Below are 24,164 nucleotides of genomic sequence, written 5' to 3'. Positions count from 1 at the left end.
GCCCAGCCTGTTGACTGCAGTTTCTGACCAACACGTGTGGGAGCAGTACCGGCTGGTCCCAGGGCTGTGTCCATCCAGGGGCTGCAGCCTGCTGGGCCCTGTGGGAACAAGAGCCCACAGGTTGTGCTGACCCCGCTCTGGACTACCCAGGAATCTGCCCCATCCTCCGTCTAGCTCTTTCCCAGGGTCTCAGGGGAGCCCCAGGTGACCTAGTGGGTCTGGCACCCTGGGGGCGGGCCCAGAACATACCCTTTGAAGCAGCTCCTGTGCCCTCAGGTTTGACAGCCTGTGACTCACTTTCCTGCACATGCATCCTCCAGATGCCACCGTTTCCCTGGTAACTCATTGTGCAGGGAGGGGTGCATGATGACAACGCTGGGACTACCAGCAGAGCTGTGTGTGGGAGAAGACCCGAAGAGACCCCAGGGATGACCCCTAGGAGGGAAGGGGCAGGAGGGGAGGAGGGTCTTCCTGGAGCGGGTTCAGACCAGCCTAGGTGCTGAGCAGTAGGTGCACGTGCTGGGGAGCCCTCCTGAGGCCCAGAAATGTCACAGCTGAGAAGGCAGGAAGCAGTGGGCTCCCCACGGAGGGAGTGGGCAGCCAGGCCTGGAAAGCACCAGGGAGGGGCCCTGTGCTGAGCGAGGCCTGAATGGGGAGCTTGCTTGCCCCTCAGCCCCCACTCATCCCTGAACAGGAGGAAGGTGACAGCCCAGCCAAGGAGACTTGTCACCTTGAACTCTGTTTCCTCCCATGGACTTTCCCACAAGTGAAACGTCCCCTTTTCCTCCGCAAAGTAACGGTCCTGTGCTTGCTTCTCTGTACTTGCCTGTGGTTATAGCCGTAGTTTGCACGTCCTGAATTCTAATTCCTCTGCTGTTCCCAGATAAACTCATTTTGCTGGTAAAATAACTAGCGGCTTTACTTGTAAAGTGGACATTACTGGTGTCCAGAAGTGGGGTCTAAAGGAGGAGAAGCCTGGGCACTGACGGCCCCGCCGCCCCGTGCCCTTGGCCAGTCTACTCTGGTATTCAGGCCCTCCTGGTTGAGCTCTCTGGCTTTATCTGGGATCTATCTGTTCTGTTTTTTGGCTTTTGGGGAAGGCTCTGTCCTTTTGCTGAATACTTGTTTGTTCTCCTTATTGGAAACGTGCTGGAATTTTCGTAACACTCCTTTGGCGTCACGTTATTTAGGGTTTTCTCTTTTGCTCTCGAGAAAACCTCTGAGAAACGCGATCCCAGTCATCTCAACGCCGTAAGTGCGGCCCCCCGTCAGGAACCTCAGCTGGTTTCGTGTTTAAAAACTATGGTCCCTTAACCAGAAATAATTCAGAACACTAGTGGCCATTGTGGGGAATTTTGGTTTTCCCCAAACTTGTTTGTCTCAGAATCAACTCAGAAAGCCATGGCTCTAAAACTAAACAGACTGCGTGGGATTTTTTGTTTTTTTCCAGCCTGTGGGATCTTAGTTCCTCAGCCCAGGGATTGAACCCGTGCCCCCTGCAGTGGAAGCACAGAGCCCTAACCACTGGATTGCCAGGGGATTTCTGGGATGCTTATTTTAATTTGTACCTTGAGGCTTCCAAACATATCCAAGACTCTAAAATTGCCTCTTTACAAAATACCACTTCTAAACTAACGAATGGGGGCGAGCAAACACTTGAAAGAACACGAAATGGCTTCTGAGGCCTTTCCCCTCCTTGTGGCCCCAGCCCCGCCTTCCCTTCACCCTCTGCCATCCTCACCTCCTCTGGGCCTCCCACCCCCTCCTCTTAACCCTCCTGCTGAAACTCCCCTTTTTCTCAAAACCTCTGCCCACTTCCCCCTCCCCTGAACTTATTAAAGTTAAACCTTCTGGGGGTCCAAATGCTAAATCCCTAGTTTTTTATGTTCCCCGAACTAAGTAAAGTTGAATTGTTGGCCATCCATAGTCAAAGATTTTCTGAAAGTAACTGAGAAACCCATAGGTTTGCTGAAGAATTTAACATTAGTGATTCAAACTTGTCAACCTGGCTTCTCAGATATGTATCAATTAGTCCACAGGCTTATTAGTGAAGGTCAGGCCCCACAGTGAACGAAACCAAGTGGGAATCTGGAAGGGATTTGGAAAAACAGACCCTGACTGTTGACAGGTCTGAGGACTTGCTGGAGACCTTTACTGAACATTTCAAAAGCTTTTCCTAAGCTTGTTGATGGGGACAGAATTCAGGCTGGCAGGCAACGACCTGACAAACGTGTTCACAACTATTATAGTTGATTTCAAGTTGTCCTTAAAGAAAATTCTGGTCTTCCTCTGGAGACCGAATCTGTAACCAAGCAGGACACTATGGGGCCTTCCCAGAACAGCCCCTCCCCCCACCATGTCCTCCACCTGCCTCTTGTCTGTAGAAAACCTTTAGTCTCCCAGGCCTTCCCCGGGTTCCAAGAGTACATTTAAGCAGAGAAGTGAGAAAATGCAGAAGAAAGGGAAACAAGCAATACCAAAAAACAATAGTTTAGCCATTAAAGCCAAGGACCTTTAGTTCCTCCTCAAGGGCTACAGATAATATTCTGAGCCATGTTCTTGAGCTGTGTTGCAGGTACTGAAACCTCCACCAGGTGGAAGAAGCTAACTGTATGCTGTCGCTCCAGCATGTAGACCCCAGACTGGTTGGGACCAGAAGGTTGATGATGCTGACTCCCAATAACCTCACCACCAACCAATCAGAAGAATGTCCAAACTTTCCTCCTGGCGCAGTGGTTAAGAATCCGCCTGCTGATGCAGGGGACACAGGTTCGAGCCCTGGTCCGGGAAGATCCCACGTGCTGCAGAGCAACTAAGCCCGTGTGCTACAACTACTGAGCCCGTGTGCCACAACTACTGAGCCCACGTGCCTAGAGCCCATGCTCCGCAACAAAGATGAGCCACTGCAATGAGAACCCCAAGCACTGCATCAAAGAGTAGCCCCCGCTCGCCGCAACTAGAGGAAGACCGCACGCAGCAGTGAAGACCCAACGTGCCCAAAAATAAATAAATATTTTTTTAAAAATCAGTAAAGTTATTTAAAAAAATGTCCACGAGCTGATCACACACCCCACAACCCTCCTCCCTCACCCTGTCTTTAAAAACCTTTACCTGAAAGACTTAAGGGAGTTTGGGTCTTTTGAGCACTAGCTGCGTGGACTCCTTGCTTAGCACCTGCAATAAACGCTGCACTTTCCTTCACCACACACTGGTGTCAGGAGATTGGCTTTACTGTATGGATGATCAGACTCAAGTTTGCTTTGGTAACAAATCCACTCAGGTAGCCTTTAACTCTGTGTTCATTAACAGGCGTAACTGGGATCCTTCCCTTCTAGATAAAAGGACCAGGGTTGAACCGGAAACCACGTCCACTCCAGACTTAGCTAATTTAGCCACCAACTCATCTGCACTCTAGACTATTCAACTGAAAGGAAGTCCACACAAATCCTTAACCTTCAACTCCAGCAAATGAAGGTCCCTAAACAAAACCCCAACCCTCCTAGGTCCTGCTATTATGGCAAAAAGCCAGGACTTTGGGAAAAAGATTGTCACAAGTGTAAGGGCTTCAAGTGCCTTCAGCCCTCTAACCAGCCTTTCCAACGCCCTCCTGACCACCACCAACGGGCCTCTGAGGAACCGCAGGGGTTCTTCCCAACCCTCCCTCTTCATCAGCTCAGAAAAACAACTCTCCAGATTGGGGATGAATCTCTTCTGGTACCAGAGCCACACTCAGTTCAACTGCGGTAAAGCAGCCCCTGCCTCGGAGCACGGAAGTGATCCAAATAGTGGGGGTCTCTGATGAACCTCAAGAGGGTCCTGTCTCTGAACCTGTTCCTTTTCGTTTAGGCCCCTGAGAGATACCCACACTTCCCTCCTTAGTCTCTCCGCCCCTATTCATTTATTGGGCCAAGACGGCTCAGAAAATATGCTGGAATTTCTTTCTCCCAAAAGGGGAAATAATTCTAGAATTTCACAGTAACAGTCAAAATAGCCAACCAGGTGAATTAAGTGACCCTTCACTGTCTTTGCTTTGCTTTGTCTCTGATGGTCCTGGAGCTGATTCGGGAGATGCTGATCATTTGTCCCTACTGAGTCAGCTACCACCCTCCTTATGGGCAAAAAGTCTCCAACTGATACTGGCAAAATCCACAGTGCTCTTCCCATTAAGACTCAAATAGGTCCCTCGAAACCTCTCCCCAGAACTAATCAATACCCTATGAGTAAAGAAGCCCTTCAAGTTACAAAGCCCATAAGAGGATTCCAAGGCTCAGGGCCTCACCACCCCTTGCGCTAGTCCCTGTAATACTATTAAATACAACCTGTGAGAAAGCCCAATGGCTGAGGATGGAGGTCTGTCCAGGACCTGCAGGCAATAAGCAACATTGCTGCCCCTCGACACCCTGTTGTTCTTAACCCCCATACTCTACTAGCATCCATTCCTACTGAAAGCAAATTTTTTCACTGTTATTAATCTATGCTGTGCATGCTTTGGTACAGGCACACCTCAGAGATATTGCGGGTTTGGTTCTAGACCATTACAAAAAAGCGAGTATCACAATAAAGCAAGTCACATGAATACTTTGGTCCCAGTGCATATAAAAGTTATGTTCGTACTCTTCCGCAGTTTATTAAATGTGCAATAGCATTGTGTCTAAAAAGCAATATACGTACCTTAATTTAAAAATACTTTATTCCAAAAAATGCTAACCATCATCTGAGCCTTCAGCAAGTTTTAATATTTTGCAATAGTAACATCAAAGATCACTGACCACAGATCACCCTAACAAATATAAAAGTAATGAAAATGTTTGAAAAATTCCAAGAATTACCAAAATGTGACACAGAGACAGGAAGTGAACAGATGCTGTTCGAAAAATGGCACCCACAGACTTGCTGGATGTAGGGTTGCCACAAACCTTAAATTTGAAAAAAAACAATATCTGCAAAGTGCAATAAACCAAAGTACAATAAAACGAGGTGTGCCTGAATTCCAGCTGATAAGGCTAGCTGAGACCTTTTCAGGCTTCACTTGGGAAGGACAATACATCTGGACATTAATGCCCCAAGGTTTCACTGAAATTCCTTCTTACTTTTCACAAGGCTTAAAGGCTGATGTGGATGATATGTTCCCTGCAGGCTCTACTTTGTTACAGTATGTGGATGATTAGCTGCTCTGCTTGCCTCCTCAAACCTCTTCACAGGAAGACATCATCCAACTGCTAAAACTTTTGGTTTCAAAGGAGCATTAAAGCCTCCAAGGAAAAACTGCAGTTGCTCAAACTCAGGATCGCTATTTAGGGCACCGGATCTCGGAACAAGGAGGCATTAGGATCCAGGTAGGCTTCATGGCATTCTGAACTTCCCCAAACCTAACACTAAGCCCCACCTCCAATGGACTTTCATACAAAGCAGCCCTTCCCAACTTCCCTTTTTTCTCTGTAAAGTACTATTCCTTTCCCTGGTCTCTGGACATGGCTACTACAGGCTATATTTGCACACCCTTAACTGCAATTCCTCTGCCATTCCTGAATAAACTCATTTTGCTGATAAAATAGCCAGCTATTTTTAAGGTTGATAGGTTCATGGATGAAAACTCCCAGAGGCTCTTACTCTGCAACGGGCCCCCCGTCCTCTCGCTGACCCCGGCCCCCCCAGGTCCCAGCCCCTCCAGGCTCAGGGGCACGCACCCGGGTCAAATCCACCTGGTGGGGGAGGGCGGGGTCGGGACCTGGGGTCCGGGGCGCAGAGGCACCCCGCCGACATGGCGGAGCGGTGGCACACCTGCCCGGTGTCAGCGTCAGCCCGAGAAGGCCCGGCCCATCCCACGGCCCACAGGCCCTAGGGAAGCCGCGCGGGGGCGCAATGACACGGAAATCCCAGGGGAAGCGGCTCGAGCGGAAACCACACCAGCTGCGCAGCCACACCAGCCAGATGTGCGCAGGAGCGAGCAGTGTCGGCGTGACGTCACAGCGCAGGCACGGAGGCGCGCCGTGGGATGTAAGCCCGCACGCAGGAGCAGCGACGGCGGGCGCAGGCGCAGTGGGACTCCGAGGGCGCGGCAAAGGCGCATTGGCTCAGAGCGATGGGCGGGGAGTCGACGGCTCCGCGATGGCCGCCTACCGGCGGCGGACCTGCCGGCCTCACTACCCGGCTCGGAGCCGGGCCTCCTGACGACGCCGGAGGGCGAGGCTCCCCGGCCCGCTGCCGCTGCCGCTGTCATGTATCCGCCGCCGCCGCTGCCGCCGCGTCGGGAGTTCATCTCGGTGACGCTGAGCCCCGGCCGGAGCTATGACGGCGGCCAGGGCCTGAGGCGGCGCTCGTTCTGGCGGGTGAGGGGCGGCCTGGGGGCCTCGCCGGGGCGAGCGCACGAGCGGGGCCGGCTCCGCGGCTCCCGGGGTCCCGGGCTGCAGGGCCGAGGCGAGGCTGGTGGAGCCTGAGCCAGCATACGCGGGCTGCCGGTCTTTCCCCGCTGCCCACGTGTCAGCCAGAAACGGTCTCCGCGTGGGTCTGCATTCTCCTCGAACGCGGGCCCGTGCGGTGTGTCCTCTACAGCAGTATCATCCCAGCCTGCGGCCCCTGCCGAGAGGCAACTTCCCCTGGTTCAAAAGCAGCAGAGCCCACGCCGGGCCTCCGGAATTCCTCGTCGTCCCCACGGAGTGTGTCACAGTGGGAGAGATTTCCAGCTGTGCCCTTTTCAGTAAAAAGTGTCACTGTCTGTCTCTCGCTCAGAAATGGAAGCAGCTGTCGAGGCTACAGCGGAACGTGGTCCTCTTCCTGCTGGCGTTCCTGATGCTCTGCGGCCTCCTGGCCTACATCAGTGTGGCCGACGAGTGGAAAGGTACCAGCTCCACGATTCCGCAGTGACCCGTGGGGGTTCCTGAGGGTGGACTCAGCGGCAGCAGCGCGATCTCGCGGCTGCAGGAGGCATAGACGTCAGCACATTGGCAGGAAGTCGAAATACAGAGAAGCCTAGAGTGTTCCCAAGCCCCGGCCAGGAGGTGGCTGTTAATTTGAGGTTGGGTGACTGTTTCCCAAATGTCTGCTGTGAGGACCGGCATCTCACCCTCTCTGTTGCACAGTGAGAGTCAGGTCCTGAGGCTGAATGCTGAGTCTGAACGTGTTGCGTGGACTTCCTCACATGCGCTACCGGGAGCTGGGAAGGGCCGGGCAGGGTCCCTTCTGAATTGCTCTAGGATGGCTTCTTTGAGGAGGAAAGCTAAAGAGCCGCTGTAGGTTTGCTCCAGTAAATGGCCCGTGTGCCACCTTGTGCCCTTCCCGAAACGGAAATCATAAAGGCAGAGCAATGGGGATGTGGGTGGGGATACGGACAGAAACTGCCAGGTGCTTTGGGAAAGGTTTGATTCCCTTTGGCCATTCTCGAATTGCTCGAGCTGCCCTCTTGGGAGGTCCCGCCGCGTTCCTTTACACGGAGTCACAGCCGTGTGGGCGCTGTCTCGAGTGCACGCTGAATGTTCTCCAGGCTTTGTGGCGAAGTTGAGATAAAGTAGATTCTCTTGTTTAGCCGTGGACAGCAGGTCGGCAGAAGGGCCGAAGATGAGACCCGCAAATCCACCCGTCTTGCCCGCTCCTCGGAGAGCAGCAGCTGAGAACCCGGAAACCTTCGCGGGGGCGTCACCTCAGGTACTTTGAATAAACTACACGCGGAGTTGTAACCCGGGCCCGTGCCAGAAGCACTTGGGAACAGTACGTGCTGTTTCAGACAGACTGGGAAGGGTTCTGTTTCCTACCGTTTGTTTGAGGTTTTAACCTCACACTCCTTACTCTGGGCTGCTTGGATGAAGGAGGCGGGGGGAAAGGAAGAGGGCCATCCTGTCCTTCGTCTTTGTGCATCTGCTGTGCCGGATCCTTGGTAGGTGTGAACGAGAGCCATCCCTTTTCTCTGGGAGCTACTGGCGAGGGACACACTCAGGCGGGCGCTCCGCTCTGGACCTGCCCAGACCGAGTTGCTGGGGGCCCGAGCGTCAAGTCGGGCCTGGGAGAGAGGTTTCGGAGTACACGGGTGCGTGGTGCCTGCTGTCCAGAAAGGGAGAGGGAGGGGCGCGGCCTAGTCCTGGGGCGCCTTCCTTGGGGGGTGTGGGGAGGATGTAGAGACTCGAGGGCACGGAGGAGTTGCCAGTCACGCGCACTGGTCAGGGCTGGCTGGGAGCCAGGAGGGGCGCTGCCCTCCCCACAGCGCTCTGTCGCTGGCCGGCCACCTCTGCCACACCCTTCCGAGGATGAAGCTGGGGAGTCCGGGCGCGGGCCTGCGACAGCAGTGTCATGGGGCCGTGCTGGCTGTCACCCTGCCGGCCCTGCTACCCTCAGGGTCTGACACCCGGAAACGCGCCTGCCAGGGGCTTAACCCGCTGTCCACGGTGGCACTCGCCCTTTGGCAGAGCCTCCAGCCGGTAGTCAGGGCCAGGAGCTGGCGAGTAAGGGGCTCCTCCCAGAGCTGCCTGTCGTACGAAAAATGAAAATAATTTCCTCTGGGAAATGGCAGCTGCTCCGCCAGTCCACAGTGCTCCCTGCATGGGGCCAGGTCAGACTGGGGGCAGCGTCGCAGATGGACGACTGAATCATTTCACGAGTGACTCTTGTCTCTTCTCGTCTCTGTCCAGAAGCCTCCAAGGCATTTCCGACGGGGACCACCCAACCTGCAGATTAGAGCCCCCGATGGAGACGCCAAGGACAGGAGGCAGGATGAGGCCCAGAGGAGGGCAGAGGCAGCTGGTGAGGCTCGCCGGGAAGACAACGTGCAGGGAAACCGCGTCAGGTACAGCAGAGATGGACTGAATGGAACGCAGGGGCCGTCAGGCATCTCTGTGGTGTTTCTTTTCCTGAAAAACAAAGAGAACCAGCCTGGTGCATAATGCGCCTTCTGGTTCCTGTTCCTGCAGACAGTGTGTGCCCCGTGGGGGGTGGGAGGGTGTGGAGGCCGAGTCTGAGCCCAGCTCGGCTGCGACCTCGACCTCGACCTCGACCTCGAACTCGGGGCCTCAGCACCTCTGCCCCTGCTCTGAGCGCTCTCTCTCCTCCCGCTCCAGCTGGAGGGGCACAGGGACCGAACCGGAGCAGGGCCCCCAGCTCCCTCCGAGAAAGGCAGAGGCCGCCCCCAGGCCTTCCCCGCAAGCCCTCAGGACGAGGAACAGTCCAGGTAAGGTCCCGCCTGCGCCCTCTCGGGGGCCACCACCCCCCCGGGCACTCTGAGGAAGGGGGCGTGCGGACACGCACGAGAGCGGCAGGGCGGCGGGGGGCTCCTGCCGTCCCGTCCCAACGAGCACTGCTCAGCCTTGGACACCCAGGTGCAAGGACGCGCGGGTCTCGGCGTCAGGCACCCCTTAGAGCTTTGCTGACGACGTGGGGCTCCTTGGCGGCTGTCGTCCGGTGGCCGGTGCTGCAGCTGCACAGCAACGTGTGTGCGGGCGGCTCGTTTCCTGCCTGTGTCCGGGCAGCCGGGGGCCTGGGTGCTGCGGTCCTCATGTCGCCCCTTGAGGGGTCAGTCTGTCCTGTTCCCATTCCACGGACAGGAGAACTGAGTCTGGGTCCCCGCCGGGACCCTCTGCTCTCGGTGCTGGAGCCCCCAGGGAGAACAAGAGAGCCTGGAGTGGGGACTTGTGGCCACGCACGTGGGGACACGGGGCAACCGTGTGGGGTTAGAAATGGACGGCAGAGCCGTGGGTGTCGACACAGGACGTGTGGTGAAGCCGTGGACACATGTGTTCCCTCCGCGGTAGCCCCGTGTGTGCGCGTGGTCCTCCCGCGTGTGGCGGGAAGCAGCCTTTGGACGCGCCCTGAGGGCACCCTGGGGAGTGTCCGAGCGGCCTTGGTGGTGTCTGCTCCCCATTTTATCCCCGTTGGAAGTGCCCCCAGCTGATTGGGCAGGACACGGCACTGCTAGACGAGGTATTTTTGTCTGGGTCACCATCGCCTGTCATGTTTGATGTCCCCCAACCAGAGTGCACATCACAGCCGTAGTGGTCCCACGGCCTCCGGTCCTTTGCTCTGCAAGTGCTCACTGCCCCTCGGAGGGTGGTCTCCACTGGGTCCTGGTGGAGGCGGATGGGCCCGGGCCCGGCAGCGGGTCCTGCTCAGACCTTCACCGCAGCCCACGGTGCCCCCCGTCAGCCTCACTTGCCGTGGGGCCGCAGAACAGCTCTGTCCAAGTGCCCACGCACCGCTTCCCTCCTCGCAGCCTCGCAGAACGAGCGCCAGAAGGCTGTGGTCGCTGCTTTCCGCCATGCGTGGGCCGGATACCGCAAGTTCGCCTGGGGCCACGACGAGCTGAAGCCCGTGTCCAAGTCCTTCAGCGAGTGGTTTGGCCTCGGCCTCACGCTGATCGACGCCCTGGACACCATGTGGATTTTGGGTCTGAAGAAAGGTATCTGCTCATCCCTAGCACGGGGGCCGAGCTCTCGTGTGTGACCCTCGGGCCTGAGCGAGCCTGGCCTGGGAGGTGACCACGTGCTGTGTCCCACTGGGCTGTGCCTCCCCTCGTCCTGGGTGCCAGGGTGGCCGTGCTGGCCGTGGGCAGTTCCTTTGTCCCCTCACGTCCAGGCAACCAGGGGATGCTCAGGACAGGTGTCCCCTGCGCCCCCTGCCGAGAGCTGAGTGAGGCTGTAGGTGGGCTTCCAGGGGCGTTCCCAGCCCATGTTTCTGTTGCAGTCAGGCGGGGCCCAGTGGTGGGAGGTGACACGTGATCTGACGGAGCCGCCAGCGCCCCGAATCTCTCCCTAATGTCCTCCTGTGCCGCGCAGGTGGGGCTACGTTGGGATGGTGTGTCTCTAGGTGTTTCTAAACTGGCATTTAAAACATTTGCTTTAAGTTTTCTGATTGGGCTGAAGACCGCCTGCCACTCACTCACCCTCGTGGTCCTCTGTAGCGTGGCTGTGATTGTTGAGCACTTGACCTCGTGCTGCATGCATGGCCTTCCCCAAGCTGCACACTCGTTCGATTTTTTTTTGCGGGATTGGAAGCCTTCAGGGTCCCCTCTTGCACTAGGAAGTGACGTTAAAACCCTGCAGGGGATGCATGTGGCCCCAGAGGGAGCCGTCAGGGAAACGCTTGGACTGTTAATTTGTTCCTGTATCTCTGCTGTTTCATGTGATAGAATTTGAAGAAGCCAGGAAGTGGGTGTCCCAGAGGTTATTATTTCAGAAAAATGTGGACGTCAACCTGTTTGAGAGCACCATCCGGATCCTGGGGGGTCTTCTGAGCGCCTTCCACTTGTCTGGGGATGTCCTCTTTCTGAAAAAGGCTGTGAGTGTCCCGGCACCAGCTCGTCTCACGTCCTGGCGGCACCGGGGTCTCAAGTGCCGCACAGTCGGTCCTTTTCTCGTGGGATCAGGGTGGGGAGGCGTGTGTTTGCAGTCTGCGCTCCCCTCCACGCGCTCGAGTCTGTTTCCGTGCACGTGCGTGGCTGAAGTGGCCCTGCCACCCGCAGGCATGGTCATTCAGAGCTGGTTGAGTCCAGCTCGGTTTTTGCAGCTCTTCAGGGGTGGGGCCACATGAAGCCAGCACACTCATCTCTCCACTGGATTAGATGGAAGCGGGTGACGGGTTAGCGTCATGCCATGGAGACGGGCTGCTCTGGGACACGGATCATTGACTGATCGCTGTGTTGTGTATCAGGAGGACTTCGGAAATCGGCTAATGCCTGCGTTCCAGACACCCTCGAAGATCCCGTACTCTGACGTGAACATCGGCACTGGAGTTGCCCACCCACCGCGTTGGACCTCTGACAGCACGGTGGCCGAGGTGACAAGTATTCAGCTGGAGTTCCGAGAGCTCTCTCGTCTCACGGGAGTTAAGAAATTTCAGGTACGGGGTGGGGCTGTGCTTCTAGCTGGAGCGGGTTTGCAGCGGGGCTGTCTCTGCTTCAGTGGGGCAGGTGCAGGTCTGTGTGGTCATTGATCCTGGGGCCTGAGACCAGTGTCGTTTTTGGTTTTGTCCCACGTTTTTCCTGGTGAATCCCATTATCTCGTGATATCACAGGTGCAGGCATGAAAGGCACTGACTGGAGGGTGAGTCCTCCGCCCGGCCCCACCCCCATGCAGTCCCGTGTCCTTAGGGTCCTGGCAGTGGACGTCTTGTTTGGCTCTCTGCGTGGCCCCGGGTCCACCTACTGTTGTCCGGGACACTTCTGAGCCAGCGAGGGCGGCCAGCTCTGTCGTGGCTGCTGCCGTGGGATGTGTGGAGTTACTGGGTTTTGTAGCCAGTTCAGTGCAGATGACATCGTGGTCGTCCCAGCTGTGGCACCTGGACTGTGCCGACGCACATGCCTGGCACCTGGACTGTGCCGACGCACATGCCTGTCCTGGGCGGGCGGCTGGAGCGGTGTTGCTGGCATGGCTCCTGCTGTGTGGCGGGACCAGCAGGTGCACGTGGAACAGAGAGCTGACTTGTGGTTTTGTTCTTGGCTCTCCGTGTGTTACTGCCTCTAGCAGCGTCTGCTTGCCCGCTTTAGGCAGGGCCCCTCCTGTGGACGACGTCTCTGCTTGTGGGCCTTCCTCTAAGGTTGATTCTATTCCTTCAGCTTTTTTCCTCCCCTTCCTTTTTTTTTTTTTTTTAAGATGGCATTTTATTTGTTTCATTTTTTTAAAAAATTAATTAATTACTTATTTTTGGCTGCGTTGGGTCTTCGTAGCAGTGCATGGGCTTCTTATTGTGGTGGCTTCTCCTGTTGCAGAGCATGGGTTCTAGGCGTGCAGGCTTCAGTAGTTGTGGCTCCAGGGCTCAACAGTTGTGGCTTGCGGGCTCTAGAGCACAGACTCAGTAGGTGTGGCACACGGGCTTAGTTGCTCAACTGCCACGTGGGATTTCCCGGACCAGGGCTCGAACCCGTGTCCCCTGCATTGGCAGGTGGATTATTAACCACTGCGCCACCAGGGATGCCCTCCCTTTTGTATTTAATTGAGATTTAGTTTATATATCGAGAAATCCTGTCTTTTTCTGTGTACATTGCGTGTACTCACGTGTTTGTGACTGTCATTGTTATGTAATTCCAGAACAATTCCCTCACCCAGATTGTACCCAGCACTGTTTGCCGACCCCCTTTGGCAGCCGCACAGGGCTGGGCTCTGGCACGGGCCCCATTCTGGACAGTTCGTGTCCCTCCTGCAGTGACTGCAGTCTGGGCGTTGAGTGAGCATGGTGTCCTCAGGGTTGCAGGACTGGTCAGAATCCTTCCTTTCCGAGCGCAGACAGGCTTCATCGTGTGGGTTGACCGCGTGTCTGGACGGTCACCTGCTGAGCTTTGGCCTGTGTCCCACTGGGGATCTTGACAACACGGCTCCTGTCAGGTCCGGACCTGCACAGACGTCCTCGTGTGTTGTCCAGCCATACTTGTACCTGTTAGTGGGTGTGTGATTCTGTCTTGCTGGATTGACTTTTCTGACAATCAGTGGTTCGTTTTCTGAGTTTGCGTGTTGGGCTGCTGTGTATCTTCTGTGTATAAGTGCGTCGTCAGGTCTTTTGCCCATCAGTGGACTGAAGGGGTCGTGTGCACGTTGTCAGGATGCATACACGGGCTACGGTGGCCACTTGCAGCTAAGATGTCCCCCAAGGGTGGGGGCTGAGAACCGTGGCGAGGTGGGGTTCAGCCCTGTGGTCGGGCCCCGGGGCGGCAGCGTCCGAGGAGCGCAGCCCTCTGTGTAGCCCGCGCTGCTCACTGCCCTGCCCTCCCCTGCCCAGGAGGCCGTGGAGGAGGTGAGCAGGCGCGTGCACTCCCTGCGCGGGAAGAAGGACGGGCTGGTGCCCATGTTCATCAACACCGGCAACGGGCTCTTCACGCACCTGGGCGTGTTCACCCTGGGCGCCAGGGCCGACAGCTACTACGAGTACCTGCTGAAGCAGTGGATCCAGGGGGGGAAGAAGGAGACGCAGTGAGGCCTGGTTCTCAGCTCTCGGGGTGGCGGGAACCGGCAGCCGCGCCAGCCGGGGCCGGGCCGGCCCGCGGGGCGGGGCTCTCCTCACAGCCTGTGTGCAGAGCCAGGGCCCGGCCGGCCGCGGGGGTCCACGGCCCGTCAGTGCCGGGCAGCCGGGCTCTTCCTCGGGCCTGTGGCCGCCCCTCTGGCGTCCGCTCCCGCGGCAGGCACCTGGGCCTCCTCGAGCTTAGTGCCCTGACCCTGAAAACGCACGCTTTCCCGGGGAGCAGCGGTGGCTCCTTGTCCAGTTTGGAAAATAGAGATTAACCCTCACGAGGGTGCTGGGATCGCCTCAAGTCTCAGGCCCAGGGGTGACAGTGACCCAGAATCAGGCGCAGGGGCAGCTCCAGGCCATCACCCACGGGTGAGACGAGGGTGTCACCAACAGGGGAGCCCGTGGGCTGGTTCAGAAAACCGGGGTGAGCGCGTCGGGGCCAGGGGCTCGGCGGAGACTGCTCTCTGGTGGCCCCTTGGGGCTGGTTGGGAGGCACGGGCCCTGGTGAGGGGCGGGGGCAGAAGCCCACGGGGCTGACGCGGGCCTCCACGTGGAGACTGGCGGGGCGCCACCCCAGACAGGGCAGCCACGAGAATGGGGACGGGAGCTCAGGGTCGTGCCCTTCCCCGGAATACGGGGGCTGTGTGCCCGCCTGGGCTGAGCACACGGGCCCCGCTGGTCTGCACAGGCTGCTGGAAGACTACCTCGAAGCCGTGGAGGGAATCAAAAAGCACCTGCTGCACAGATCTGAACCCGGCAAGCTGACCTTCGTGGGGGAACTCGCCCATGGCCGCTTCAGCGCCAAGATGGTGAGCAGGGGCCTGGTCTGACGCGGCCGAGTGGGGTCTTGGGGCTCCGCCCTTTGTCCTTGACATCGGAGGGCTCTGAGACTCTGGACGTCGGAGGGAACCATGCGATTCTGGCCACAGAGTGTGAGCCGTCACGAGTGAACACGGGCTGCATGGCCTGGGCTGTCCCGTGATGGGGGGAGCTGAGGTCTTGGTGGTACCAGGGCCCCTTCCCCAGAACCCCCTCCTCCCCCCAGGGCCCCTCCCCTGCTCCAAGCCCCGCCTTCCATGCTCCGGGGGACCGCTGCCCCCAGCTCCCCCTTCCGCCGTTCTCCTGCTGGGGCTCCATCGGCCTTTTGGGGCAGGAGGTGAGGGAGACCCGGGTCAGCATGTGCTCCCCGGTAGGTGGTGGTCCTTCTAGCAGCTTCTGCCCTGCGCACATGGGGCCCCCGGTGTGTGGCCTGCAGTTCAGTCCCCTGTTGGAGCCCTGCCGGCACTCAGGCCTGCTGGCTCCTGGGAACACGGGGGGCCTGATGATGCTGGACCCGTGTGGAGCCCGTGAGGCCGCAGGTCCAGGGTGGTGAGGTGACCCTCTGATTCCAGGACCACCTGGTGTGCTTCCTGCCAGGGACGCTAGCTCTGGGTGCCCACCACGGCCTGCCCGCCGACCACATGGAGCTGGCCCGGGCGCTCATGGACACCTGCTACCAGATGAACCATCAGATGGAGACGGGGCTGAGCCCTGAAATCGTGCACTTCAACCTGCACCCCCAGAAGTCCCGTAAGGACGTGCAGGTCAAGGTGAGCCATGCTGGGGCCGGTGTGGCTCAGGGGCGCCAGGGCAGGGGCGTGGCAAGGCTGATCCTGAGCCCGCATTCCTCCCCAGGCGGCCGACAGACACAACCTGCTGCGGCCCGAGACGGTGGAGAGCCTGTTCTACCTGTACCGCCTCACGGGCGACCGCAAGTACCAGGACTGGGGCTGGGAGATCCTGCGCAGCTTCAACACGTACACCAGGGTGAGGGCCCGCCTGCCGCCTGGTCCTCGTCCCCAGCTCCTCGCCGCTGCCTGCCGCGTGGGCTGGCTGGGGGAGGGCCCACCCTGGCTGCGAGGGCCCAGCTGCCCAGCACTGCCCTCAAGGTGTACATGACCAGGGGGCCAGGGTATCCCTCCTTCCTGTCTCGGGGGGCCAGCCTGTGTGGGGAGGGTCCCTGCAGTGGCCCGAGGTGCACAGAGCGTGTCCCTTCTGGGTTGTTTGTGTGGCCTGGGCAGCACTTTCCCACCCGGAGGTGACTTCTGGGCCGCTGCTCCCCAGGACGGGTGCCATGACCCCCCCCCCCCCCCCCGCTGTGCTCAGGCCCAGCCGCCCATCGTACAGCCGGGGCCATGGCTCAGAGAAGGTCCCGCCCTGCCCAGGGCCCACTGCCCACCCCAGCAGAGCTGAGACTTGATTTTTGCCCTGTGGCACGTGAGGTGCTGGGTTGTACACCCCTTGGGGGATCTCCGGGCTTTTGCAAGACCTGCACAGGTCCTGGAGGTCGCACTTTCCATCTGGTCACTTGCAGGCTGCTGGCATCCCCCAGGGGGTCCCTGGAGGAACCACGGCTGACCTCCAGGGTGGCCAGTCCCCTTGTGGGCCTTGGTGTCCTCACCGCCCCAGACCCTGCCCTGGGGGGCCGTGTGTGCTGCGGTGGGGCAGGGGGCTCGGGAGGGTGCCTCTAGCCTGCAGCCCTTGAAAGGGCTGAGCCTGCATTGTGACGCTGTGGCCTTGGCTCTCGTGCAGGTCCCCTCGGGCGGCTATTCTTCCATCAGCAACGTCCAGGACCCCCGCAATCCCCAGCCCAGGGACAAGATGGAGAGCTTCTTTCTGGGGGAGACGCTCAAGTACCTGTATCTGCTCTTCTCCGACGACCCAGACCTGCTCAGCCTGGACACGTACGTGTTCAACACGGAGGCTCACCCCCTGCCCATCTGGGCTCCCTCCTAGGGCCGGACGGCTCCCGAGTGGGTGCTGCCCGGGGACTGATGAGACCTGTCATGGAGGGTGCCTGTCGGCAAGACCCTAGCCCTGACCTTGGCTGTGTGGTGTCCTCCCAGCTGGCTGGAAGTGCTCCAGGCCGGGCTGATGACAGAGGCCAGCGGCCACTGGGCCAGGATGTTTCGGGGCCTCATAGCTGCTTGGGGTGGCCGCTGGGCTTCTGGTGCTCTGCCGCGGGTTCTGGGCTTCTCGCCTGGTTCTCATCCGGACACCGTTAGGAACAAGTAGGAATGAATCAGCGCTGTGATTTCGGGAGGTCCCGTCGACCCGGGGAGCCTCTTCCTTCTTCCTAAGAAAATCAAATCGTGACTACATTCCTGAAACCCGAATGCCCTCCTGCTGGCCTTGCAGGGCTTCCTAGGGGTCCTGGGCCCTCTGGTCACCCTGGGCCACACTGGGTCCCCAGAGCCCATGATGAGATAAGAGATGAGCTGAGGGGACAGCCTGGGTACAGCTTAGCCTTGGGGCCTCACAGCCTGTGAACACACCCCAACCTGGGGTCTCAGGGCATCTGTGACCTCATGGGGATCCGGGCCCCTGGCTGGCTGTGGTGTCTACACGTTGGACTCAGGGATCCTCTCCTTGCCCTTGCAGGGGCTGGGCGGGCAAGTTCACTGGCTCCCAGGCCAGCCCTGATTGATGGACTTTTCAGAGGAGATAAAAGTACATTTGTTCTAACTGGCACCTGCTGTCTCTTTGTTTCCGGAATCGCAACTGTGAAACGGGGAGGGGCGGCAGGGGCAGTGTGTGGGTCAGGTCTGACCTGTCCAGAGGTCAGCTTTGCCCCTGCCCCTGGGGGGAGATTTGGGCGTGTCAGCTCCACGGGGCAGGTGCTGGCCAGAGCGGCACCCAGGGTGAGAGTATGCCTGTGACGGCTGCCAGCGCCAGTGAGCACGGCGGGCCCCACCTGCTCTGCCCGCTTCCCTGGCGTGTGGGGTGGTCCGCACCTGGGGCTCCTCAGGGTGCCTGGTCAACCCATCGCATTGCTTTTTTAAAAAAATAAATTTATTTTATTTAATTTTGGCTGCATTGGGTCTTCGTTGGGGTGTGCGGGCTTCTCGTTGCGGTGGCTTCTCGTTGTGGAGCACGGGCTCTAGGCATGCAGGCTTCAGTAGTTGCGGCATGCGGGCTCTGTAGTTGTGGCTCACGGGCTCTAAAGCGCAGGCTCAGTAGTTGTGGCGCACGGGCTTAGTTTCTCTGCGGCACGTGGGATCTTCCTGGAGCAGGGCTCGAACCCGTGTCCCCTGCCAATGCAGGGGAATTCCTAACCACCGCACCACAAGGGAAGCCCTCATTCCTTTTCTTTAGCCGGCTGCGCCCATGCCTTAGGACTGACCCTGGGGTGGCTTTCCAGAGAGAAGCCAGGATCCTGGGCTTCCGCTGGCCCTAGCTCCCAGGCCCTGGTGACCCTGTAGGACAGGACAGCCCTTTCTCCGTGTTAAATGTGAGGAAACTTCGTTCTTGCTCCTAGAAGCCTCTACACAGGCACCGGACCTGGGGTGCGGCAGGGCCTGGCCCACCGCTGTGGCCCCTCCTCCGCTCGCACCTTCTGCGCTCACCCTCAGGGCTGCCGCCCTCCACTTGCCCAGGGGCCCTGCGGGTCCCGTGCCCGGCAGGCGCCCAGCAGGTGTGCAGGGCCTGCGTCTCCGTCAGCCTCTTGCCCTGCCTCTTAGCTGTGGCTGCCTGCCCGGCGGGACCTCCCCAGCTGGACGGTGCGTGGTGCTCCCTGTCGCCACCCTGCCCCCCGACCCCCATACCCCAGCGCAGGAGCCTCTTGGGCAGCGGTGGGTGTGGGACTCGGGACAGCAGGGTTCCCACACGGCGGGGCCTGAGTCTGCTGAGTGAAGCAGACTGGTCCCCCGGCCCCGCCCAGGCCTGGCCCCAAGCAGGGGCACTTGGGGGCTGCAGGGCTCCCCAGACGGACACTGCCGTGGTTGGGGACGAAGAGGATGAAGAGGACAACTGAGAAGGGAGGTGGAGACTCACTGGGGTGGCCCCTCGTGGTGGTGTGGGTTGGCCAGCCGTGGGAAAGGCCGGCATCCCCCGTCACCCAAGACACAGATGGGAGCCGAGGACCCTGCTTTATTTATCAGCTGAGTTTAGGAGGTGGTGTGAGCGCATTCACTGTGTCCAGGGCCTCAAGACAGGACAGGACATGGGACAGGACGTGCCTGACAGGCCACCAGTGTTTGTCCGGCCTCTCCCTCGGGAAAGGCCCTGCCCACCCTGGCTGAGCTCCAGGTTCAGGAGGTTGGGCCGGGGCTCCTCCCCCCCTCACCCGCCTCAAGCTCCCAGCCAAGTCCTCTCTGGTCCTGCAGGGTGAGCACCCCTCAGCCTCGGAGCCCGTGCTGTGCCAGCCGCAGCCGTTGCTCATGCCTGGCTGCCTCGACCCACTTGCCGATGAGGGTGGCCTCTAGCCTGCGCGCCTCCACGACAGATGCGGGGTCTTCTGGGTGGGACGCTCTGAGGAGCGGGCGTGGGGGGTACTCAGCAGGGCTGGCAGGCCCCGAGCCTCACACCACCCTTAGCCCACGTCCACCCATCGGCCCAGGCCAGGTACTGCACCCCCTCCCCAGGCAGGACTGCACCTGAGGTCCAGGTGATGCGCTCCCCCGTGGATGGTGATGGCGAGGACTGACATGCTCAGGTTGCTCTGAATCTGTATCATTGAAGGAGCCTCCGTGTCAGGGGTGCAGACTGGGCTCTGGGCCTCAGCCTCGCAGCACAACCCGCTGGGAGGCTGCATGTCCCAGCTTGTGGGGTGCAGTTAAAGCAGTAGTTAGAGGTGACTGCACAGACCTTAACGGTCCCATTAGAAATGAAAGGTGAAGATTAATGAGCCAGAAATCAGGTCGCCATAAGAAGTCAGGAATAGAACCAACAAAGGGAGAGGAGGGAACAATGGAGATTGGAACAAAAATCAAGGAGGTCCAGAGCCAAGAGTGCTGGGACCCACACAGGGGCAGGGACTTCCTGGCCGTGACTCACCCCTCCCCCTGCCCAGGGGTCCAGGTCACCGTTGGAGAAGATGATGTTGCTGGCAGCTGTGAGGTCTGAAACGGACAGAGCAAGCAGTAGTGGGGACCAGGTGGGGCCCCCCAGATTTGTGACCCAGGGACTGGATCAAACTCCAGCTATATCGAAGGAGTGTGGGAAACAGAGGTAGCTCAGTGTAGGGGGAAGGATGCCGCCCCCAACCCTGCCTTGAGCCTCACCGCCTCCCCCAAAGCTGGTTTGCAGCCAGTCCTGCCGGGGCCACACGCCCCACGTGTCCAGGCAGTACTGCTGGCGCAGGGCTTCAGTGAAGGGCAGGTCAGGGAAGATGTCCGACACGTTGTTGCTGGAAAACGTCAGGTTGATCTCAGTGCAGGCCTGCGGGACACCCGCACCACGATCAGGCCAGGGGGCCAGGACACCACATGTAGCACCCCATACCTGGCAGTCCCAGGCCCCCAGCTCCCCCATACCTGGTAGTCCCAGGCCTTGGCATCAGGGCCCAAGCCGCAGCCCGTGGGGTCGGCACAGACCTGGTACTGCAGGTAGATGTCATAGCAGGGCTCCGTGCCCGAGGAGTTGTACACCAGGCCTGGGGGAGAGGGGTCCTGGGGCCGGGCGCCTGGACACCCACCCTGCCCCCTTAGACGGGTCCAGCAGGTGTCAGGGGCTCTGGGGTCCTGTGGGCCCGGTAAGGGGTGGAGTGGCTGGAAGCTGTACTGTCAGCTCCTGTCCTGGCTGCTGAGGGCAGCTGGGCAGCCCACCTGGACGTTCCCCCTCCCAGCAGGGTGGGCTGAGGTGCAGTGTGCGGCCCTTTGCACTGGGGACCTCCCAGAAGGCCCTTGGGTTCACGCTCTCCAGGCTGGGCCACAACGGGGATGCCCACTTCCTGTCCCAGGGGCCAAGTGGAGGCTTCTGTGCTCCCCGCCCCCGTACAGCCCTCACTGCTGCCCGCCAACTCCTCAGCCCACCCTCTCCCCTGCCAACACCGAGCCCCTCACGCTCGACACCAGCCCAGGCAGGTGGGCAGACGCACCGGCCAACGATCGGAGCCCCCTGATCCTCTGGCTCTCACTCAGCAGTCGGTCGCAGCCAACCTGTGGGTGCCAGCAGAGCCCCTCAGCCAGCCACCCACCTCGAGACCTTCCCTAGTCGCAGGTCCCAGAGTGGGTGCAAGGTCCTGGAGCTGGCCAGCCCTGACCACCCCAGGGCAGCCGGGTCCTTCCCTGTCCACAGGACACTGCCCTCCCCGGGTTCCCGCCAGCCAGGGGTGGGTGCCTCGCCTTGACAGGATTGGCAGGAAGGTGTCCCACGAAGTCGGCAGGGTACGGGTAGTCCATCATAGCCAGCAGGGTGAAGGCATTCCGGGCAAACCCGAAGAGTTGGGTCAGGTCCCCCGGGCCAGAGAGTGGCCAGCAGGTGCCGAACTCCTGGCTGACCGTGTCATAGGCTGCCAGGAGGAGCAGGACAAGGGCCTTTGGAGTCTTCAGGCACACGTGGGGGAAGGGGAATGGGGGGCAGGGAGGCAGGGGGCAGCCTCCTCACCTCCCTGTAGGAACAAGTCCTTGATCTGCCGGAAGGCGTCCCGCACGGCCTGGGCACACTTGGGACTCTGGCCCTCAAAGTCCTGGAGGAAGGAAGGGTGTGGCTGCACCCGCCCCCTGGGCTGCCTGGGGGAGGGGTCGGGGGCCGGAGGCTTCACTTACCGCCGAGACGTCCCGGAAGAACTGGTAGGGGTCACCGAGGCCTGCCACCGCGACGACGGGTGCGCTGGCCGCCAGTGCCCCCGCCACGAGGTGGGGGTACTTTATCCTCATGTAGGCGCTGAGCATCCCCCCATAGCTGGGCAGGGGCGCAGGGTTAGCTGGGTGGCTCCCCACGCCACCCCTGCAGCACCCCGCCCCCGCCGACCCCAGTGCGCCTCCGCGACGACACCTGCCTCCTCTCTCCTTTCTCAGAGCCCCCCACCCCATGCCTCCAAAGGACCCCGAACTTCTAAGACCCACAGAAATTCTGGCCGGGGCCAGGCTTGCATTTGTTCTGGGAGAGAAAGGAGACAAGGACGCACCTCCCGCCAAAGGCGATGGCGGGGGCGTCCTGGGCCCCAAGTTCCTGCCGAAGTGCCCGGAGCAGCCCCGCGTAGTCGGCCAGGGCCTGCTCCACCGTCAGCAGCTCCGTGTACCCGCGGCACCTGGACCGCTCACCGAACGGGAGAGACTTTCCGTAGTACCGCTGTGGGCAGGCGACCAGGGGTCACTGACCCCGCGCCCCGGTCTGGCCCCCACTCCCACCCCCAGCCCCAGCCGGTACCCACGTGCTCGGCAAAGACGACCAGGGCCCCCTGCTGCGCCGCCAGCTCCAGGATGAACCCTGAGTTGTTGGCGAAGGACCACACGTCCCCCTCGTTGCCCGTGTAGAAGAATATTGGCCCCTCGCCCCTCTTCCAGAACTTCTCTGTCGGATGGAGGCAAGGGGGCAGGTGAGGCGTGGTGTCCCGTCCTCATCCGACAGCAGGAACTGTCCCCAGGGCGACCTCACCTGACAGCAGGAACCGCTGGCGGAAGGTCTTGTTCCCAAACCTCTCGAAGTTAAAATGGTCCAGGAGCTGCTCGAAGTAGGCCTCCTGAAAGTCAGGGTCCGTGGCTCTGTGGGCTGGAGGGCACAGCGCTCAGCGGAGGGGACCTGGGGGTGCCGAGTGGGGGGCCCGCGGGCCGGCACTCACCCCTGGCCTCCAGGCTGCGCAGCTGCAGGGCCAAAAACAGGGCCAGGGCCCAGGTCAGGGCCGCCTGGCGCGGGGAGCTCATGTTCACGTTCCCCGCCAGCTTCGGGTCAGGTGGGCGGGGTCACGTGACCAACAGGAAGCCCTCACGTGACGGCCTGGGCGGGGCTGTGAGCAGCACTGCCCTCTCCTCCCGGCAGCCAGCTTCCGGGTCCTCAAGCTTCTGGCACTCCCGTGTCACCATGAAGATGGTAGCTATGGGGGCACAGGAAGTGGGTTGAGGGCTCGAGGGCCCGGTGCTGGGAGCGGGGACGTGCCTGCCCAGTCACCCCTCCTCTAGCGGCCGCTGCTTAGGGCCGGGCACCGTGCCACACATGCACTGGGCAGGAACTGACTGCCCCACTGCCCAGCCACCTCCTGGCCACACGGCGTTGTCCTGGGTCGGGCCCCCCAGCGGGCAGCCCCAGGGGAGGGTCACGCTCAAGGGCAGGGTTGGGGAAGGCCACCTCCTGAGCAGCTGCTCAGAACGACCCCTGAGAGGGAGGGAGGGAGCCTTAGGAGGGTGGGGGTGGGGGCTCCGTCGAGGTAGGCCGCCCTGAAAGAAGAGCCTGTCCTGTCCGAGCAACAGTGAGGGCCCGTGTGGCTGGGCAGGGGGCGGTCGAGCGGGGGCCTCGGAGCCCAGGCAGGAGTTTGGGCGGCTCGTGGGGGTGGAGAAGGCTAGGAGGCCAAGCCTGGGATCTGGGACCCTCTCCCCTCCCCCTCAGGCCAGCCCCTTCACTGGCTCCGCAGTACCCACAGGACGGAAGGGCCACCTCTCCCCCGGTGCCAGTCCAGGGCCTGGTGAGGGGCCAGACAGGCCAAGCTGGGCGGCCCACTCAGCACAGGTGGGGCCGTGCTGACCACAGTCCTGCTGGGGACGTGGGCAGTGAGCCAGGCCCAGAGCAGGTGGGGAAGTTGGCCCCGCCCCAGGCAGCAGAGGGAAGGGGAGCCACCCATTCCCACTCCCAGGACTATCCCCGGCCAGCTCGACCCCCAGGCTCTGCCCAGGCCTGGACTGTCTGGTGCTGGGACGGCCCAGGCTGGGCTGGGGTCCTGGGCTCTGGTCACAACCAGGAAACCGGGCCAGCTGGCCCATTGGCTTTCCCTCACACAGTCCCAGGACTGTTGCTGTGGCAATCAGCATGGTGACAATGACTGTCCATCACATGACACCACCCTATGGGTGTAGTCACCGAGGTCACCCAGTGCCATACCACAATCATCCCACAGTCCCTGTCCCCATCCCATGTCCCTGTGTCCCCATCCCCATGTCATGTCCCTCATGTCTCCATGTCCCCATGTCCCCGTCCCTGTGTTCCCATATCCCTATGTCCCCGTCCCTGTGGCACCATCCCTGTGACCCCATGTCCCCCACGGCCCCGTGTCCCCATCCCTGTGTGCCCACCTCCATGCCCCCGTCCTTGTGTCCCCATGCCCCCTTTTCCCCATCCCTGTGTCCCTGTGTGCCCAGGTTCCCATGTTCCTGTGTCCCTGTTCCTTGGTCCCCATCCCCGCACCTATGGATGCCTGTCCTGTGTTGGGAGAACTACACTTGAAGGCCCCCCCACGGCCTCTTCAGGGTGGGGGCCAGGACAAGACACAGGGACTCACAGCCCCTTCCCCTGGATGGCAGCCCCTCCCCAGGCTCCTCCCACTTGCATCTCTTCCT

At 60.3% G+C, this 24,164-nt stretch overlaps 2 protein-coding genes across 3 annotated transcripts; one reads left to right on the top strand and one right to left on the bottom strand.

The window, feature by feature from the left end:
• The first annotated feature begins 6,081 nt into the window (after nucleotides 1–6,081).
• On the top strand, nucleotides 6,082–17,761 carry MAN1B1 (mannosidase alpha class 1B member 1). The gene is made up of 13 exons (XM_060100632.1): nucleotides 6,082–6,329; nucleotides 6,730–6,838; nucleotides 7,523–7,641; nucleotides 8,619–8,773; nucleotides 9,045–9,154; nucleotides 10,193–10,378; nucleotides 11,108–11,256; nucleotides 11,629–11,817; nucleotides 13,690–13,880; nucleotides 14,606–14,726; nucleotides 15,309–15,506; nucleotides 15,592–15,723; nucleotides 16,489–17,761. Exons 1-13 carry the CDS (start codon nucleotides 6,219–6,221, stop codon nucleotides 16,690–16,692), a joined length of 1,974 nt encoding a protein of 657 aa, XP_059956615.1. The 5' UTR covers nucleotides 6,082–6,218; the 3' UTR covers nucleotides 16,693–17,761.
• A 1,044-nt stretch (nucleotides 17,762–18,805) lies between these two features.
• DPP7 (dipeptidyl peptidase 7) lies at nucleotides 18,806–22,566 on the bottom strand. 2 transcript variants are annotated; one of them, XM_060101030.1, is made up of 13 exons: nucleotides 22,460–22,566; nucleotides 22,276–22,389; nucleotides 22,052–22,191; nucleotides 21,806–21,969; nucleotides 21,444–21,579; nucleotides 21,283–21,364; nucleotides 21,021–21,187; nucleotides 20,774–20,834; nucleotides 20,211–20,359; nucleotides 19,959–20,115; nucleotides 19,732–19,796; nucleotides 19,332–19,402; nucleotides 18,806–19,206 (listed from the first exon to the last, which is right to left on the bottom strand). In XM_060101030.1, the coding sequence occupies exons 1-13, from the start codon at nucleotides 22,539–22,541 to the stop codon at nucleotides 19,074–19,076; spliced, it is 1,521 nt and encodes a 506-aa protein (XP_059957013.1). In that variant the 5' UTR covers nucleotides 22,542–22,566; the 3' UTR covers nucleotides 18,806–19,073. The 2 variants fall into 2 exon arrangements, with proteins under 2 accessions (XP_059957013.1, XP_059957014.1); XM_060101031.1 differs by having other exon boundaries at nucleotides 20,211–20,329.
• Between the last annotated feature and the right edge of the window lie 1,598 nt (nucleotides 22,567–24,164).

Source organism: Mesoplodon densirostris, chromosome 6 (assembly GCF_025265405.1).
Source record: "Mesoplodon densirostris isolate mMesDen1 chromosome 6, mMesDen1 primary haplotype, whole genome shotgun sequence".
Classification (NCBI taxonomy): Eukaryota; Metazoa; Chordata; class Mammalia; order Artiodactyla; family Ziphiidae; genus Mesoplodon; species Mesoplodon densirostris.
Note: the sequence above shows the minus strand (reverse complement) of the source record. Positions and strands in the feature narration are given on the sequence as shown.

Bases quoted from the DNA above. Each gene is read 5' to 3' on its own strand.
- DPP7 (XM_060101030.1), bottom strand. From the start codon at position 22,541: ATGAGCTCCCCGCGCCAGGCGGCCCTGACCTGGGCCCTGGCCCTGTTT. The intron at 21,188-21,282 runs GTGAGGAGGCTG...TCCTCCTGGCAG, and splicing joins GGACTTGTTCCTACAGGGAG to CCTATGACACGGTCAGCCAG. The intron at 19,403-19,731 runs GTGAGTCACGGC...TCAATGATACAG, and splicing joins ACCCCTGGGCAGGGGGAGGG to ATTCAGAGCAACCTGAGCAT.
- MAN1B1 (XM_060100632.1), top strand. From the start codon at position 6,219: ATGTATCCGCCGCCGCCGCTGCCGCCGCGTCGGGAGTTCATCTCGGTG. The intron at 7,642-8,618 runs GTACTTTGAATA...GTCTCTGTCCAG, and splicing joins TCGCGGGGGCGTCACCTCAG to AAGCCTCCAAGGCATTTCCG. The intron at 15,724-16,488 runs GTGAGGGCCCGC...GCTCTCGTGCAG, and splicing joins GCTTCAACACGTACACCAGG to GTCCCCTCGGGCGGCTATTC.